The 20,357-nt window shown below is 49.2% G+C and overlaps 2 protein-coding genes across 2 annotated transcripts in view; one reads left to right on the top strand and one right to left on the bottom strand.

Annotated features, from left to right (window-relative positions):
- The window catches only part of LOC144943431 (cyclic AMP-responsive element-binding protein 1-like), a 36,506-nt gene extending 30,005 nt beyond the window's left edge, over positions 1 to 6,501 (bottom strand). The window contains exon 1 of the mRNA XM_078870840.1: positions 6,481 to 6,501. The gene's annotated coding sequence lies outside the window, so the exon portion shown is untranslated. The remainder of the gene's footprint in view (positions 1 to 6,480) is intronic.
- A 3,252-nt stretch (positions 6,502 to 9,753) lies between these two features.
- MAP3K20 (mitogen-activated protein kinase kinase kinase 20) overlaps positions 9,754 to 20,357 on the top strand; it is a 38,346-nt gene continuing 27,742 nt past the window's right edge. Inside the window, exons 1-2 of the mRNA XM_078870835.1 lie at positions 9,754 to 10,666; positions 15,588 to 15,675. Coding sequence (XP_078726961.1) covers positions 10,511 to 10,666; positions 15,588 to 15,675 — 244 coding nt within the window. The 5' untranslated portion in view covers positions 9,754 to 10,510. The remainder of the gene's footprint in view (positions 10,667 to 15,587; positions 15,676 to 20,357) is intronic.

Here is a 20,357-nt window from a genome sequence, read left to right as displayed (position 1 = left end):
TACGCAACACGAAGCAAGCACACGCACTATTGCAGTCGTTTTCTCGTTCTGGGAGCTGGGACATGTTTGCATGGAGGCTTTGTAGGAGAAGCTAGAAGCTTGCCCTGTACCCTTCTCGGCGTCTCGTTTCAGCAGCGGACTGTGGCTATTTTCGAGCGTCAGCTGATGTCAGGGACCACCCTGTGCTTTGCGCCTGAAATAGTTCATCCACTGTCTCCATAATAACGCGTTCACCCAAGCCTCGCGATGCCTCATTATATATGTATCTCAGGGTGCCGCGAAATTCTTGAATCGTTTTGAGTCGGTGGTGCAAGCACAGACGTGCTTCCAGAAAAGAAATCAGGAATGAGTGAATTGTGTTTCGTGCATTACTCTGGCCATAATCATTCAACACAGCAGCAATTCAATAACATTGCACGATAAAAACGCAACGCATCCATCGCCTTGGGTGAAGGCGCTCTATATGAATATAAATTACCATCAAATGAGAATACACTGCCCTAAAATAGGAAAACAAAACGTACTGTAACGTCATGTTTTAGAACAGGTGGCTCCCAATCGGAAGTTTGCAAGTTTAAATCCTGGAACGGGGGTTGTTGTCGCCCCATCATCCCCCCGGGCTCAATCAAATGAGTCATTTTGTCAAGGAAGTGGAGCAATGGATAGACTCAGTTCTGCCACAGGAATAGTGGATTTCCAGCAGTGACTTTCCAGCACTGGCTCACGGCGGTAAACGGGACTATGAGCACCACCTGAATGCTCAGAGCAGAACATCTCTGGACTTTTTGGGCAATGACCCTTCTTTACACGAGAGACGGCAGAGAGATTGAATAATAATTGGTGACTAGACGATGCACCGTGGGGCTCTGATATAAATTTAGCTTGAAGGATGTTTCCAGATGAACAGTCTTACATTGGCATATGAACAGTTAACCATAAGTCGATATTTAGAAATAGACATTATTAAAAAGTTTAAGAAAATTTAGTAAAAACAAATTACCGAGTCATGATTCAATGCTCGAATTATTGATGAGTTTTTGTTAAACCAACATTGCAGGAAACGGTAGTGGCCATGTGAACCAATCGCATACAACAAATATTAGTGCAGCCTTGTTGTCATTCCACAGGACGATAAGGGCCTCCCTCACAACTCCACGCCATCTGGGTTGTCGGGGGGTTACATGAACATACGTCATGCTAGTTGGTGTGGATTGGTGGAGGCCGGTCGCATAGACTATCGAGCAGAGTATGGTACAACAATTGAATGCTGCGCTGCCCTCTGCTGACAAGCCCTGCAGTACCCGACAATGCTTGTTTTTTACATGGTGGTGACCCAACCAAGCACGAAACTGGCTCAACACTACTTAACATTCCTCAGATCTGATGAGATCGGGCAATTCCGGGTGATTCGGTTTTTAGGCATACAACACGTGCAAATTAAAATCAATATGTAAATTATTTCTGGTGTGATTTGACACGTGTTTTCGTGAACTTAAGAATTGATATCCGTTGATTAACCGATGGGATCGTTACTCACGTATTACTGTAACTACACAAGTCTCTCTGGTGAGAAAACAATGTGTGCTGGTCAGCCAATAGAGACAGGGAGCTGGGTTGTGCTGATCGAGACGGGCATAAATGATCCACATGTACATGGCAAAGATCAGTCCGTGATGCAACCACTTTTGACCCTTCCAATTTTACCGACCGAGAAGGAGACTGTGGGCCGAATCAACCCAAGACTGAAATTTGAACCGGCGACCTTCCGTTCTCCGCCCCTGGCGAGACAGATTTAGCCGCGCCTGTGTCTGTCCTACACGACGGCGCAGTCCAATTAACATCTCCACCGCATTAAGACCGTCGCGAATAACTTGCGCCGCTCGAGGAGCCTTGCCGGTGCCAAGAATTGGGGAGCGATTCCCGCGTCGCATTCAGAGGAAGTGGCTTTGGGCATCTCGAGAGAGAGAGAGAGGAGATCGCAAACAATGGATCGGAAGGTGCGGGCTAAAGGAGAGGAACGTGAGACGGGGAGGGAAACACGATTGGATATCCAGGTGATGGAGGAGGAGGGCGGGCCGCAACGAGGTGGTTGGTTGGTGAGGGTTTAGGAAAACAAAGTCAGTTGGTTTGAGCGACCCCCCCCCCTCTCCTCCTCCTCCACGCCTCTTCAATTATAATCCAAGAGCGCTCTTCGTGTGTTGTGTCACGAGGTGAATAACTTTCCATGCGGAACTCTTGCAGCAAGCAGTGATATCAGAATCAGAAGCTTATTATCCGAGTAAATGACCCATCGAGCTGTACGGCTCTTTTTTTGTTCAAGGGTGACTCGGCATGCAGGCAGACACGGCAGCAGCAAGAGTTAATAAAACACGATGTAAAAAAAAAATTCAAATTTACAGGCGCTCTCTGCCATGCAGTATGCTGGCGGATGTGCACTCTGCTTGTGAAGTCACTTACCAAAAGCCGTTTAATGCACACTGGGGCCAGACCTTTTATACGCCTTGTAAAATGTGGTCGTTTCATGTCACTCAGAATCTGCCCAAAGCCAAACTAATTTACACCCCGTATTGTTAACGCCTGGTGGATGAAGGCCTGCACACGCCACATTGGACACGGGGGTGGGGGGGGGGGTATTTGACCATACTTCACCGTGCTGGTCCGTCCGGGCCGGTGAAGGTGGCAAGCACTGATGTTTGAGCACAGCAATGATTTTTTCCCACACCGCCCTCTGCTAAGAACACAGCCACGCAGCAGTCGATAGCACTCGTTTGGTCATCGTGGTTGCACACCCACAAGCACCATTGAGGCCCGGTCCTGCTTAACTTCCAAGATTGGGTGTGATTCATGTGATTTGCTCAAAGGCAAAAACGAAATTAAGTGGAATATTTTTTTTAACATGATCGTGTTTTCCATAATTGTTGGTAACCGGGTTGTGAGTGTAGTATTCACTTTTTATATAAGAGAACTTGATTACATCACGGGCGACCACAACCTGGACTTAAACCAGAAATCTAAACATTTGTGGCTCGATGCTCTTCTCAGCCTTGAGCCACCCAGCCACCTCGAGCGCAAACATCCTTGAGGGGCTGGGGCATTTCAGGCACCGAGACACCAAATTTGGGCCAAATCTCCCTGCCTCCTGTTCGAAAGAGATGTATTGTAAACATTCGGGCGCTCAAACACACATGAGTGTAGCCCATAGTCATAATTATTATAATCATTGTTTACCGAGGAAAGCCTCACTGGAGGCACAAGACTCTTTCTCTGTTCAGGGATCTAAACTAAAACTAAACTATTTTTTTCATTTAGATATTTTGCAAAACCAACCTGACCACAAATGACAACCCAACGAAGTGTTTTTTCACGTAGAAATGTATAGTAGCCAAATACTCTGAAAGCACGTTTCTAAATGTGGAGGGCAAAACCAGAGGACCCGGAGAAAAACCCACGTGACCATGGGGAGAGAGAAACATGCAAACTCCAAATATGCAGCAGCAGGCGTCAGGATCGGGATCAAACCCACGACCTCCTGTACACCTGGCGAGGTAGTTAACATCTCCTAGCCGCCGTGATGATGATGAGAGAGAGAGAGACACGCAAACTCCAAATACACAACAGCAGGCGTCAGGATCGGGATCAAACCCACGACCTCCTGCATACCAAGCGAGGTAGTTAACATCTCCTAGCCGCCGTGATGATGATGAGAGAGAGAGACACGCAAACTCCAAATACACAGCAGGCGTCAGGGTCGAGATCGAACCCACGACCTCCTGTACACCTGGCGAGGTAGTTAACAGCTCGCCACCGCGGCGCAGCGACCTCGGAATACGACTGCGGAGGTGTTCGCAGTTGCGCTGTAAAGCTCTCCGTGTGTCTTTTGGGTCGGTGCGTGTGGTGGTCCGGTACCAACACCACTCGGGAGGGAATTGGGAGTGCCCAGAGAAACCCACAAATCAAAATTCCACACAAACATCCTTGCCCCGTAAACCAAAACACTCACCGCCTGATCCTCGAGTGCCCAGGTGAGAGTGTATCCTAGCGGCTCAATCTGAACGTGATCCGCCATCCGTACATCCAATGCGTTAGATTACACACACCGATTAACATATTAATGTATGAACACACTCGAACACTGGTTAATATACAAATACAAAGATCCCCCGTATAGCTTTAACAGACTGTTGGGGCAGTGCTATTAGCGAGCACCTATTAAGGCCGGCACGGCACACCAGGGAGTGGTTGGTCAGCGCCACGCCCGGCCGCCTTTGTATTTACACATCGCACCAGGTACTCGTTTGAGGCTGAGTCGACCTAGGGGAGGCCCAGGATCGGTTCAGATAATCGTCACTGCTGTTGGCCGTGAGTGGGAATCGGCGTTGGGTCACCGAGTTCGTAGCGCAGCGCGCTAACCACGACACTACCGCTCCCCACACACGCACATGTAGGTCACCATCGCACCATGTATGGACCACCATAGCAGGGGTCGACAGGGTCACGTGAGCAAATGTGGTCCGGTGGGTCAGGGGTCACAGCGCTGAGTCAGCACAGCTGAGATCCTGGGCTCAAGTCTGAGTTTCAGCCACCTGGGATTAAACCGGGCTCGAGTGGAGAGAGTTGATGGTCTAAGCGCGGTCACCAATGACATCGAAAACAACAATGATAATTGTATTTTTCACTTAATTTGGAAAAATTCCAGCTCTGCGAAGCAAACTAAACCCAGTTGTGTGCTTGTTATGCAAAATAAATTTCTCTGTGGCAGGGCACATGGGTACATGGGCCCCTTAGCGTTTAAGAAAAGAAAGGATCTCAGAAGTAGCTCTGTGGTGTCTCATTCCACAGGCTGTTTTCTCACACGTGGGATGATGCACTGTTCTGGAAAGTTCTGAATGTATGTTTATTCTCATGACACGGTACAATTAGTACAAAGGGAATATACCTTCCCGGAAAAATATGTGTACGTACATTTATACACACGGACCTAGTTTGTATCGTGTTAGATGCATCATAAATAATTGTTGTAGAATTTTGCTCCGAGACCGTTGACAGAAGTGTCACGACGGTACCTGACACTTTTTTTGTCCAAAACTGCGAGTGACTGCAAGACAGAGGTGAGATCATTGTCAGCTTTTAGCTCTGCGTACTCGTGGGGGTTGGTGGAGTTAATTCGGGATGGAGCACGTCACCAGCAAACAACTCCCGGTGCAAATGGCATAGCGAAGCGGCGTGCGTAATACGCCTGATAATACATCAACCTGCGTTATATGCTGCGTAAGCACAGATGTTGATCCGTAGCAGCGGCGTTGCAGAGTTGGCATTGGCCCTGGTGCACGGAATAAAAAATAATGGGGCCCCCTCTCAAATTTCCTCCCTTTTCATAATCCCAGCGCCCAGGCTTATTCTGAATGTGCAATGCTCCTTAGTTGTATCAATTTGTTTAGCGAGGCAATTCTCGGTGAAATGTAAACTCCTTCTTCAGAAGGGGCCTACTTTGAATGTTTGCACCATTCCGCTAATGAGTTGCTGGGCGTCTGGGGAGAAAAATGATACCCATGGAAAACGCGCACTGAAATAGAGGAGCTATCGAACGCCACTACAGGGAAAGCCTTACTCTTTGGTTCTTTCGGTAAAGTCACGTAGGTAGAAATAAAATAAAACAAATCACGACGTTTCGATCGCAACACAAGCAATCCTCATCAGGTGGAGAGAGCCAGTCTGAAACCAATTCCCGATACTGCCCAAGCCATCTATGCTTGGCAAGCAGACTGAACACTCTGACATAACCATAAAGACGGGAAAGGTCCACCCATAAATCTCCTTTACGCACTGCCAGTGTGGCTGGCATGAGCCCAGCCTGTCCAATGCCCCCCCTCTTTGTAGCTTGGCGTTTGGGTCCCTCCAGCCCATGGCGGTCAGCGCAGTTGCACCGCCTGCGTACTTGTTAGCTTCGCCAATTGTCCCGGATGTGCACTCAAGGGAATTCAATTGAGAGTCAGAAAGAGGAGCACATGGGTTGGAGCATTCTTGCAGGCCCAATGCATAAACTATCCTATTCAACGAAACTATTTATATTTTACCAGTTCAGGCACACTGAGCTGTACAGCTCTTTTTCAGAAACGACCTGGCCACAAATGATAGCCCAACGAAGTGGCTTATCACGTAGAAATGTATAGCAACCAAATGCTGTAAACGCGTGCTGATTCTAAACGTGTTGGGGAAAAAAATCAGAGGACCCGGAGGAAATTCCACGCGACCATACGGAGAACATGCAAACTCCAAATATACAGCAGGCGTCAGGGTCAGGATCGAACCCACAACCTCATGTATCCCAGGCGAGAGAGGTGACATTTTGCCACCGCGGCTCCCCGCAAGACGAGTGGGGGGCGTGCAGGGCACCGTCGCTAGAAGGTGCGGTGGGAGTTGGTCACAAATGAAAAATGAAGTGGCAGCCAATGAATGGAATGCGTCTGAGATGACACCCACCGAAGAGATGGAGCAACGAAGTCAGCCCGTGCGCTCGATGCAGCGTTACAATCGCGTGATCGCGAGGTGACGGTGGCGGCTTGGCGAGATCATCATCCAGCAGTGGATGATGATGATTATAGGAATTGGCTGCGACGCAGTTGAGATCATGGCGGGCGCGGCTGTGGGGGGGGGGAGCAGAGACCAAACAAAGTACACTCACGTCAACAGCGCTCGCCTCTCTGTGCTGAGTGTATACACAACTGCGCTGCGTCAGCGTATATCACAGCAAGTGCATTTGTCCGGCGAACAGAGCATGCGCTTATATAGAGATGGCCACGTACGAGCGAGCTACACGTCTGGTGGCGCGGAGAGAAAGTTCTCCTCCCCCCACCCTCTCCACCCCAACGGGGATAGAGGTTTGTGCATTCGTAGGGTGAACTCCGGATTACTCAATGCACCGGGCAGAGTGTTTTGTCTTTGTGGGTTGCCTATCGGGTGCTGGCCACCCAACACCCCTCGTGTGCCGTGCCGGCCTTCATTAGGTGCGGGCTAGCTGCACTTGCTCCTACAGTCTGTTAAAGGCTATACGGGGAATCGTTGTCTGTGGGGAGCGGTGGTGTAGTGATTAGCGCACTGTACCGTTAACCGGATGGCCTAAGTTCGATTCCCATTCACGGCGAACATCAGTGACGAATTGCTGAACCAGTTGCCGAGTATTCCCGAGGGTGACTCATCCTTAAAAACGAGAAACTGGTGCAGAATAGATATCACCACTGGGGAGACAAAGGCGGCTGGGTGCTGGGTACTGGCCACATCACCGTGCTGACCTTCAGAGGTGCTACTCGCTGACAGTACTTGCCCAAAATCCTATGTAGGCTTCACGGGGGATCTGCATCTTTATAGAATTCCTACTCTGTGTTATACCTAGTTTCCATGAACCACAAAACTCAAGATTAAAGCCGAGTTGCTGGTCCTGGCAGCGTATTTCCAAATATTTAGCCAACTCGAATCTTTTTGCGGAGTCAGTTTTTCTTCCTGGGCCGACCTTAATTCCTCGTCAGAATTTGGGTTGCGCAGAAATGCATCGTTAAATGTGTTACAATTTAAAATAAATACAAATAAAATGATTGTAGCTGTGACCATTCCAGTTTACAATTCATAATTCATTTCTGGGCAAGGCCAAAAAATATTCTGGTCAAATGTGTGCTCTCATACCACATCCACAACCCGTCATAGCCATATGTGTGGATATCAGCTATGTTGGGGGTCAGGGATGGTCTTACGAGACAAATGTGGACACCTCGTTGAGTAGCTCAAGCCAAAAATGAATTATTTGCTGCAAAAATCGACGTACTAATTTTTATTTCACATATTATAATAACAATGCAATTGTCGGCTCAAGCAACTCGTAAAATCATGGGCATGTTGCCCCCAACGCAGGTTCCCCCTTCTGCTTGCCTCGTTCGCTATGCCACTGTGAACAACTCACGCCGACTGGAGTTAAAAATCGAGTTGTAAATCCAATCCATTAGCGGGCCTCCATTGGAGCAGCTCAGTGACACCTTGGCAGATCCAAGGGGGGACGAATGGGGGTGATAGCCCCCCCACTTGAGACCCCACCATTGGTACGTTATTGATATTTACCAGAGAAAAAAAGAGTGCTTTTATTTGTATTACTATAGGGATCGAATGAAAAACCGTGGAATTTCAACAAACACGGTCACCGCATCGCTCGCTTTCAGCTGCGCTTCTGTGGCCGTCTGGAACGCTCTTCCTTCCGAGCTGTGCACTTTTAAATCTAAATTGAAAATGCATAACTTTAGAACTGTTTTTGGTGTTTGGTTTGTTGTCCCTCCCCCGCATCTCCAATTAGCACGGTTGGCTACGTACGGTGCGAAAGAAGTGAAGCATACATACATACGTACATCCGTCTCTGCAAAAACATCACTTGCCCAGACCAATGGGGCTTTGTGTTCAGCTGCAAAAGCTGTGGGTGGGTGAGAGCGGTGGATGTTGTGGTGTATCAATAGCGGGGAGCGGTAGTGTAGCGGTTAACGCGCTGCGCTACGAACCCGGCGACCCGAGTTTTGATTCCCTACTCACGGCGATTATCTGAACCGGCTCTGGACCTCGCCTAGGTCGACTCAGCCTCAAATGAGTACCTATTGCGGTGTGAAAACATCGCCACGAGAGAGGGAAAAGCGGCCGCGCGTTGTGCTGGCCACCCACCCCCTCGTGTGCCGTGCCGTGCCGCAGCACTTGCCCCAATCGTCTGTTAAGGCTACACGGGGGGTCTTTGTCTTTGGTGTATGAATATGTACGTGTGCCGCTGTTTATGGGTGGAGAGTTGAGTGTGTGTTTAGTGTGTGTGCCTGTGTGTGTGTGTGTGCCTGTGTGTGTGTGTCTGTGTGTGTGTGTGCCTGTGTGTGTGTGTGTGTGCCTGTGTGTGTGTGTGCCTGTGTGTGTGTGCCTGTGTGTGTGTGTGCCTGTGTGTGTGTGTGCCTGTGTGTGTGTGCCTGTGTGGTTTGCATGTGCGCACGTTGAAGAATGCGCGTGTGTTAGGACTGTGTACAATGACAGCGGAAGGTGAATGCAAGTGTGTTGTGTGTGTGTGATGGTAGTGCAGTGCATGTGATGGTCGAGGTGTGTGTGTTGTGTGTGTGATGGTAGAGGAGTGTGTGTGTGTTGTGTGTGTGTGATGGTCAAGGAGTGTGTGTTGTGTGTGTGATGGTAGAGGAGTGTATGTGATGGTCGAGGTATGTGTATGTTGTGTGTGTGTGTGCAATGGACGAGGTAGATTAGTGGTGTGCACGGTATGTTGAGCACGTGTTTGCGCAGTGCGAGTCACATGCGCACGACGGGTGCACACGTGTGTGCGTGCGTGTGAGTCACGGAAGGGGGCACATTTTTGCTATGTATGACACGAGGGGGGGGGGGTGTATAACGGCATGAGTGGTGTATGTGTGCGTGTGTGTAACATTGAGGTGGATGTGTGCGTGTGTGTGCATGTGTAACGGTAGGGGTGGGTGGGTGTAACGGTAGGGGTGGGTGGGTAGCGGTGGGTAGGGGTGGGTGGGTGTATAGGGGTGGGTGGGTGTATAGGGGTGGGTAGGGGTGGGTGGGTGTATAGGGGTGGGTGGGTGTATAGGGGTGGGTGTATAGGGGTGGGTAGGGGTGGGTGGGTGTATAGGGGTGGGTAGGGGTGGGTGGGTGTATAGGGGTGGGTGGGTGTATAGGGGTGGGTGGGTGTATAGGGGTGGGTGGGTGTAACGCGAGGGGGTGGGTCGGTGTCTCTGCGCTTGCATAAGTCGCGTTCCAAAACTGTTACACCGCGGTGGCGGGCGTCACGAATTCTCGCGTGGAGGCTCCACAAACCGGGAGCCGCGGAGCGCGAGGAAACCAGTGGAGAGGCAGCAGCAGCAGCAGCGAGCCCACAGAAGCATCGAGCCCAGAGAAGCATCGAGCCCAGAGCAACATCCATCCCAGAGACGCGCGGCGCAGAGCTCGCGGTCCCAACGCCACCGTGAGGATTCCAGCCCCATGTCCTCCTCCTCACCTCTTCCTCACCTCCTCTTCCTCACCAGTCTCGGGGGCTCATCGCTCCACCAGCTCTCGCACGAGTGCGAGGCTCACCGCACCCACAGCACAACACGGAGGAGGAGCTCGCATTAAAAAAGGGAGCTTAGAGATTGTTCATGGGGTTTTTTTCTTCTCCCCATCCAGAAATAACGAGATATATTTAGGCTTATAAATATCGTCCTCCTGTACGTAGTGCAGGTGTATCGATCAAACATCAAGATTACTACAGTTTTTTTTCTATTTGTTTTCTTACGACTCCAAAAAAGGACTTTGGTGTGTCTTCACGTTCTGGTGCCATCACGTCGTGAGCCACCAACCCCCGCCGCCCCCCACGCCTCCGGTTCAACAATTTGGATCGTACCAAAGCCTGCGTGGGCATCGACACAACGCCCGGAGCGAGCTCGAAGGTCGCCGACGACCGAACGGCCGTCTCAGTCGTCCTCGTGTCCGCGCGCGGAGGGATGCTAAGATGTCCACGAACGCGTCCCTGATTCGAATTCCCTTCTCGGACCTTGAGATCGGAGAGCTGTGTGGCGGCGGCAGCTATGGCACGGTGTACCGAGCCATCTGGGTGCCGCAGGACAAAGAAGTGGCCGTCAAGAAACTTCTCAAGTTTGACCGAGAGGTGAGTTTACACGAGAGCGCACACACACACGTGTCTGTGTGTGTGTGTGCATTACCGCACACACACACACGCACACACACACACACGTGTCTGTGTGTGTGTGTGTGTTACCGCACACACACACACACGCACACACACACACGTGTCTGTGTGTGTGTGTGTGTTACCGCACACACACACACACGCACACACACACGTGTCTGTGTGTGTGTGTGTGTGTTACCGCACACACACACGCACACACACACACACGTGTCTGTGTGTGTGTGTGTGTGTTACCGCACACACACACACACGCACACACACACACACGTGTCTGTGTGTGTGTGTGTTACCGCACACACACACACACGCACACACACACACACGTGTCTGTGTGTGTGCATTACCGCACACGCCGTGCATGTAACATCGTGCGCGCGCGTTAGATCTCCATAGCTGTCAACCCCTTATCAGCGCCCTACCTTATTACAGACCAATGCAGACCTTATTGGTCACCCCGTGCTCCTTATAAATCTCAACGTTCATCCTACAAAGTCCCATCACAAGGGAGAAACACAAATAAATAAACAAAAATTATGTTACGAAACTAAAATGTGTTTGCCCGTATTGAAACGGCTGTACGCCGTATGGACCTGAAAACTCAATTTCCCTGTGCAAGAATACGGGGTAAACCGTATGGGTTGACGGCTATGGATCTGTTCCATCTGTAAAGTGACGGGAAGGTGATCCATTGTGTACACACCTTGAGTAACCGCTTGGGTGGCTACCAGAGCCGTACTCTACTCTTGAAAATCGGTGAAAGTGATCAAAGGGTTGCACAAAATGTTGAGATCAGCCAGAGCAGCAACAACAACAAAAGACTTTGCAAACGTGTTAAAGCTTTTCCCTGACAGCTGCATCATTAGCTTCCATACTGCTTAGAAATCGTTATCCAATCCAGGCACATGCCTGCTCTCTCCAAACCTTAGTTTTGCAGGAGATGGCAGTGGGCATACGACGGACTCAGCCACTGTTGTGTAGTCGCGAAGGTACACATCGTGTCACACAATTGAAAACGACGTGATGATGAACGTTATGTTGTCTGTCCGTTAGTCAGTCACGCCACGCGAGTAATTTTGGTCGCACAGACTCGAGTCAAGACTCATCGCTAAACAGACGGAACCTGGGACCGATTGGTGTTGATGATGACCTATGTATGGCTTGTGACCTTTGACCTCGGTTAAAAACCGCGAGTTTTTCATCTTGCTAAATTTATGGGGTTCTAGAACTCTCTTTACGTTCTCCCCATTCCTCTGATGTGCCGAGTTGCAAGCTAGGAATAGATTTGGCAAATTCTGGCTGACAGAGGGACGCAAGGGGGACATGGAGTCGATAGGGAATTGAAATCATGACATTTCATGGCATGTTCAAGTTTATATGCAAGGTTCCTTATCCAAGCATAATTAAAAGAGTTCATCTAAACTGCACTCGGGTCGCATTAACACCCTACACGTTTCGAATTGTGAAATGCATGAATATTCAAACTGAATATGCAGTTTCTGCAAATTTCTGTTGAATTCTTTTGGTATCAATGTTATGAACAAACAAAAATCAGTGTTGTGGTTCTATCATCAACGTTGAATCACAGAAGGAGCATTTATAAAGAGGTGACCAGACAAATTGCTCCTCTGTATATCTGCTCCAATGACCCAGATGTTCCACATTGCCCACGAATAACATCGCCAGCCCTTTGTCAATCCACTGCTGGATGAAGGCCTCTCTACACCGTGTTGGTCATGACCGAATTTCACCACGCAAGTCGATACAGATTTCTGAACTGACGCGCAGGCTGACTGAAGGAGAAGGTTCAGATATAAAACACGTCACCGATGCCATCCATGGCCGGGACTTAAACTCAAGTCGCCTCCATGGGCTGCGCGATATTTGTGGCGAGCCCTTGCCTCTAGCATCCGGCGATCGGCAGCAGGCCTGAAACTGCTGATGAGATTCAACAAAGTCACAAATCAGCCTTAGGTTTGCCTGCTTAAATAAATTCTGCTGTAAAACATTTGATCCGGAAGACCCTTCGACTGTTGAACATAAATGTTATTTTATTTCACGTGGTGAAATGGATGTTTGGAAAAATGTTTTTATCTAACTACACTTTCATTATCGGATTATCATAGGTTTTTATCCGGCCATGTGAAAAATCAATTTTGCTGTGATAAAATACGCGAGAAGCAGTTATTCGTGTCCAACCACATCCGCCATCGTCAGCAAGACCCAAGAGAGATGACAAGAACCGATCTCAATGTTTATGACAACCGTATCTACAAAGCTACGCGTGCATCGAATGGTTCAGCGTCCCTTTTTCTCTTGCAAAAGACGAAGTGGTGATCGTCTTCTTGGGATCTGGTGTGAAGGTCAGCGAAGGTTATTCATTCATTTACCGATATCGAGATACGTATAAATTGTCTTTTTAACGTACTGTATACAACAACATGTAGAAGTTCTGGGAAAGAAACTTGATCACAGGATCAGGATAGAAACTTTGGAGGTTTGGAATAAACCCGGGACGTGTGCAGGATGTAAGAGGGCAAGTTCTTACATGGCAGTAGATTTGTCGACTACTTCTGTGGGAATGTGGCAGTCACGCAGTGGTTAGCACAACGCACTGCAAAGCCGACAAGATTAAATTTAAGTCTCAATCATGGAACTTCCTTCTGAAGCACCCACCATGCTTCCAAGTCACCGATTTGAAATACTGTACTGTAAATGATTTCGAAATACAGTCGCCAAAAATGTTATTTTGGAAATGAAGCCATATCAATAACAAGTTAATCGTGTCTGGTGCTCATACGTAATGCGCAGATGCAGATTTTTGTGCACGCATTTGATTCATGTAAACGTTATGTCATCACTGTGGCCTTGCGTCAGATTACTCAGATGAGGAGCTAACAATTCCAGCGCCGCCGTGCGGCTGCATGATAGAGCATTACAATGCCGAGATGTTAACTACCTCGCCCGGTATACAGGAGGTCGCGGGTTGCATCCCGACCCCGATGCCTGTATATTTGGAGTTTGCACGGCTCTCTCCCCCCGTGGTTGCGTGGATTTTTCACCGGGTCCTCCAGTTTTTCCCTCCACATTTAGAAATGTGCATTCAGAGTATTTGGGTGCTATACATTACCACGTGATAAGCCACTTCGTTGAGCTGTCATTTGTGGCCAGGTGGCTTCTGAAAAAGAGCTGCATAGCTCAGTGGGCCTTCCCTGGTAAAATACAAAATTGTAATTACCAAAAAAGTCACCCACTGCAAATACGTGGACGTGAAGGACACTGGAAGGGCATGCATCAACAACAGCCTGCGATCGTACGCCAGCGCCCTGCACACACATTTTGGCCATTTTCCATGAACGTCAGTTTATAATTAAATAAATAACCTTCGCTCCAAGAGGCCTATGAGCGGTGGGCTAGGAGTACACGTGTTTATAATTAAAATACCTGATTTGCTCGTTCAAAATCAAACAGCTTTTCCCATAAAAGGCATGCCTTTTTTTTGTCCCACCGGTTTTCTTTTTTTTAAAGCCGGCCCCGCACTCTCCTGAATGATTACGACTGTAGGCCAAGTTCCGCTCGCCAACGCGGTGCACGGACGCACGTGGTTCCCTGCGCCGATTGGCAGGCGTGCGAACACGTAACATCCTGGGAATCCGTGCAAAGGAGCTTGTTGGCTCATCGCATTCCTCCGGCATTAATGAATATTGTGATTATGATTCTGAGCAAGGCTCGCTCTTGCTACTAGGTTTAGGCCAAGGAGAATTCTCATCATAAAAAAAGGCATTGCAGAGGTCCCATTAAAAATAGGGTTGTGCGTGAGTCCAAAGGAAAATCTTACTGGGCCTCATATACACTTTCAAAGTTCCCATGGATTCTTGTAATGTTTGTTTATAATCCGATGGGAACGAGTAGTTTTTTTGTTAAATTCGTAGGCCAATTTTAAATGTGGATGTAGCCCAGTGTACAGAGAGTGGAGTCAGGGATTCAAAATCATCACCATCATCAGCACTATCATCCTCTGGTGTCAGCAACAACTGCTCCAATTGGTGAATAACCTGGGAACCGTCATTGGAATGTGGAATTTCTACCACAGGCTCTGGACTTCCAATGGATATCATTGCAACCAGGCGTTTAATAAACAATTTGGCACATAGGCTTTTATTTTAAAAGGTGGAAAACCTAAGGAATCCCTCTGTGTGTATGCACATACACGTACATTTGTGCTTATGTGTTATCAATGTGTATATAGATTTTGGGGAGCGATAGTGTAGGGGTTAGCGCACTGCACTACGAACCCGGCGACCAGTTCGATTCCCGTTCACGGCCAACACCATTAACAATTATTTCAACCAGTCCTGGTCCTCCCCTATGTCGGCTCAGCCTCAAATGAGTATATGGTGCGATGTGTAAACATTGTCACTGGGGAGACAAAGGTGGCCAGGCGAGGTGCTGGCCAACCACCCCCTCATGTGCTTTGCCTGCCTTTATTGGGCTCGCCAACAGCAATTGCCCCAACAGTCTGTTAAGGCTAAATGTGGTATTTCTGTCTTTGTGTATATATTTACGTGGGAAGAGGTGCCACGGAAGCTAGCCGATTGCACTTCGAACTCTGCGATCTGAGTTCAATTCCTGGCCATTTCTAACAACAGTCGCGAGTGACATCTGAACAGCGACAGGTGCCGCCCATCCATGAACCTGCACTGCCCAGCGTGGTGAAGCATGGTCCCACCAACCCCCACGATCCACAGCCTGGGGATACCTTCATCCAGCAGTGGATTAGCAACGAGCCGTAACGTACGCACACAAACTGCCTCTAACGCAGGCCGGCCCGAAGGTTCTTCACATGATCGGTGACCACACGTGACGTGTCTCCCTCCAGGCAGAGATCTTGAGCGTCCTCAGCCACCGGAACATCATCCAGTTCTTCGGAGCCGTCACCGAGTCTCCCAACTACTGCATCATCACAGGTACGCAGCACCTCGCCCAACCAGCTCAGTCGCCTCTGCGCGTTTTCAATTTCATGACCACGAATGCCGAACAAGTGGCGGAGCAATGCTACCTCCCCACGCTCTCGCCCACCCCTCCACCTTCCTTGAGACCCAGAACATTGTTGTTTTGTTGATATTTACCAAAGACACTACATTGCATGTTTGTTTCATTATTGTTGTTAGTACAGGGCCCTATCTGAAGAGCTGCCAATTTCAGGACTGCTCCGCCCCCCCCCCCCTTTTGGGACGTTTCCTGGTCTGCTGCCACTGTGCCAAGCACAGGGCCCAAAGGCCTGAAATGTCACGTGGCCAGCTAAAAACAGCACTATTGAAGGTGGAACAGATGAGAGTAAATACGCGTATTAAGTCGAGCAAGGTTATAAGCAAAAAAAATGATGGTGATGTGGGGGAGGGTGGATTTTTTAAGTGGAGCGGTGCGAGAAAACAAGCAGAAATAAAGGTGCGGTGACCTGCAGTGTGATGGATGCACACATAATCTCTCTCTTTATTTAGACTCCATGAACCCCATGAGGTGTGAAGCTTCTTTTCACAGATGTCCAGTGTGACACAGCGTGCATGAGACGAAGCAGTCAGTCTGGTTAAGATGAGTACATGAGTACGCAACCCGCGTGGAGGGTCGAGGAGTGAAGCTCACGAGAACAGCAGCCACGGTAGTCGTGGTAGAAGAGTGATAAGGAGGCAACTGATCGCCGGAGAGCGAGTGACGGGATCGTCGTTCAACCGGACTGCTTTATCTTCTTGGTTCTTTCGGTAAAGTCACGTAGAATGGAAATAATAAAATAATAAAAATAAAACATAATAAAATAATATCTACGTGACTTTACCGAAAGAACCAAGTAGATGAATCCCTGCAGTCACGAAAGCTTTAAATCGAAATCGGACTGCTTTAATTTGATTCTATCAGCTACAGTGATGTTGGAACTGGGACACTCCACCCCAGATATGGCATCAAGTAACACAAAAATGGGACACGGGGCCTCCGTTTATTGAACTTGTTCCGTCTGTGCGGTTTGAATCCCCAGTGGGGAGCGCATTACCAGCAGCTGCTTGCTACTCACGTTACCGTCCCTATCGCAGAGCGACACAGCGAACAGAAATTAGTGTCAGCGTTGCCGTTCATCCTCGGTAAACAAATGTGTCGCGTTTTGGAAAATATCTTTTCGACCATTGATGAGCGAGTGTCAGTGGTGGGAAGGAAATGCACGTGACCACGTAACTCCTGTATCAGCACGAGATAACAAGAAGAGTAATGATGCCCTCTAATTAGCCAGGACAATCTCACTTTGACTCTCACGAGACTTTTTCTGGAGCTTTCTGCGTAGGGATTTTCGGACAATTCGTTCATATGTATGTGGACACTGGAGCACCCAGAGAGAAAAAAAATCTACGTACGATGGGATAATACTTAAAGCTCCGCACAGATGGATTCAAGAGACCAGTGCTGAATTGTCATCTCCCAACCACCTCACGGCCCAAGCCTACAACACCTGGTCTCCCATCAAATTACTAAACCAGGTTCAACCCCTACTCAGCTTCTGATATCTGATGAGATCATTCATAGGGGGTGTTTTCATTTCAAATGGACCTATCCCGCACTGAGCTCTGGGAAGATATTACCAAACCTGGCATAGCGCAACTCCAGTCCACCTCGGTCATCCAGCAAACCCTCTCTCGCTACGCAGGGCTGCAGTCACTCGTGTTGCCACCTCCCAGTCTACCAGCAACCCAGAAAATATTTGGTGAGAAATGAATCCCTGGCCATAGGCTACTGACCCAGTTGGACAAACTACTTATACTTGAAGTTGTCATACAAGTACGAAAACAAAGTCACAAACTGATTGTGCAGCGCCACTCTTAGCACGCCGCCTCCTCCTCTGCACGTGGTGTTGTTTGGCGACTGGGACGCGTGGAATTTACTTTTTGTATTTTTAAGTCGCCCTCTCGAGCCATGCGATCGCCAAACCCAAACTCCACATCCCCCCGCGCGCTTCTCAAGTGACTCCGCGCAGACCGCAGCAGTCGTCTCCGACTGCCTGTCGCGAGATGCCGGCCTGGAGACACTGGTTTACGTTATCAGGCGATGCAATTTGTTTTTTTTTGCGGTTGAGCCAACTATGGACTTGATAATTTAACGATGATAATTATTTTTTTTCCAAAAAAATTGCTATGGATTTCACACCTGATGATGATTGCTTGTGTTGCAGTCGAAATGTCGTGAGAATTTTAATTGTTTTATATATTTTTTATTTTATTATTTCTCTTCTATGTGACTTTACCGAAAGAACCAAGAATATAAGATGATAATGATATTATAAAAAATTGTAGTTATTTCCCGCAAAAGGTCGTAACCATTTCCTTTTTCACGAGGGTCTTTGCTTGCAATGGTTCTGTTATTCCCCCCCCCCCCCCCTCAAATTCATTTTGACCTGCGACCAAAGCGCAACTGTATTCACCAAGTCGACAGATCGTATAAGCCAAGCAGGTTTAAGCCTGGTTACAAGCTGGCTGGTAGACCACGTGGGGATACTGCGCCCAGCTGTCGGGGGACTGCCAAGTCTTCAAGAGATGGCAGCACAGCAATGCATTCCGAGATTCGTCTGTTGCGGAGCTTTTACTCTAGCCGTATGCACGGCGCGTTTGGAAGTGGTCAAACATCTCTAGTGGTCAGACATCTCCATGACGGAGCCTGCTTGCAAAAGGGTAAATAAAAGGACATCATCAGCATCGTTAATTATCGTTGCAAACAGGGACAGGAGTGCACACAGGCGAGAGAGATACTTTCTGTGCCGCTTATTTACTTGTGCTGCATGTGTGCAGAGGTGTCCCCAGGGTGGAGGCAGACGGAGATTGGTTCCCCCTTATTGTCAAATAAAAATGTGCAAATTACTCCACGGTTGGACTCTCAAATGCAATGAATGCACGTCCGTCGCTCGATCGGTATTCGGCGGCGAGCGCCCTACATCTGAAATAAAAACAGAGTTTGGAAAGTGCATTAACGCTTACTTCTGACCTAGTACCGATCCCTTCCAAGATGTTTGGCCAACGTGGAAGAGTAGACCAAACACCCCCTGTGGTGGATCTCCCTTGAGCTCGCTCGATTGGAGGCCCTTCTGGCCAGCAGGGCACGAGCGAGTCATCAACAGAGCTGCAACACCTTTACCATCCACCATGCAAACTTGAGAATGGACGCAGCTTGTTTCCAGACGTGTCTATCTGGCCACGGTGCGTGCCACACACGATGGCTCTCGGTCTCTGCGCCCAGCCACGGAACGCTGTGTCCAAGACGGCCGCCACTTACCAGGCGTGCACCACCACCGCCACCACCACCACCACCGCCACCACCGCCACCGCGCCTGGCACAACACGCAGTTCTCATCCAGAATTAGCTCGCACATGAAGCAGGCTATGAATACACCGTGGAGCCGACGGCATTGTCTCTCCCTGTGGGACTTGAGTTTTGTGGGTCCCACACAGACCATGCCGAGGAGATGCCCTGCTGGGTCGTGAAAAAAAGGAGTCGTCCCTGTCTGACATAAACAAGGGGTCCCAGCCTCATCAGGCTGTTGGGGAAAGTGCTGTTAGTGAGCACCAATGGAGGCCGACATGATGCATGAGAGGCGAGAGTGGCCAGCACCATACCCAACCGCATGAGTCTCCCCACTGTAACAAGTCTTGTTTTATGGCTAAGTCGACCTAGAGGAGGCCCAAGACCGGTTTAGATTTTGGCCGCTAATGTTGGTCGTGAGCGGGAATCAAAGTCACGGGGTTCACAGCACAGCGCGTTAACCTCCGATGAACACAGCTGGCTATGTACAGTTTAGAAAGAAGTTCAACATACATAACCGCTGCACCACCGCCTCCGCACAGTCACTGCGCCCGCACACGCGCATAACTTAACCTTTCACCTGTAAAATTTTGGCGTTTGCCGTGGAAGTATTTCATTGACGCTGGCGCATTCGCCCTCTCACTTTGCGATGGGCAGGCGGGCGGGCGGTGGTAACCCAGCCGCACACACAGACAGACAAATGGAAAAGTAGGGCTCTTATTTATGTGCCGAGCGTACAAAGAAAATGTCTCTATCTGCAAGGCTGGAATTTTGTTGCTCGTGGCACAGCTGTTAGTGGGGGGAATAACGTGACATTTATGGAAAGAGGTGGACCATTTTTGGACAAAGTTTTCAAATTCGCGGTGGCGTTTTTATGTTTCCGCGCGTGCCGTGGACGACAGAGGGACGTTTCAAAGGGTTTTGATCCAAAACCAGCGGCTCCGATTGCGATTGAATCTCCGTCGTTGTTTTATTCCCTTTCTGGTTATAAAATTCCTCCTTTTATACTCACAAAACCGTTTGCTTAAGGGCCCTTGACTCATGGCCAGGCGTGTGCAGCGCTGACCCTACCGCCCCCCACCCCACCCCCCCCCCCTCAATAGGTCCTTCCGGGCCTTAATAGGTGCTCACTAACACAGCAGCAATTGCCCCAACCTCTAAGTCAGAGGGCGGGGGGGGTGCATCTTTGCGAGTGTTTGAGAGTATCTCACGGTACCGCAACTGCTGGATGTGACACCGACTCGAGGCATGCGTCGTGCCGCCCACGTTCTCGGCGACGGTCACCGTGAAGCGATCTGGAATATTCCAGCCCCCC

This window comes from Lampetra fluviatilis, chromosome 31, assembly GCF_964198595.1.
Source record: "Lampetra fluviatilis chromosome 31, kcLamFluv1.1, whole genome shotgun sequence".
Classification (NCBI taxonomy): Eukaryota; Metazoa; Chordata; class Hyperoartia; order Petromyzontiformes; family Petromyzontidae; genus Lampetra; species Lampetra fluviatilis.
This window is presented reverse-complemented; position numbering and strand designations above follow the sequence as displayed.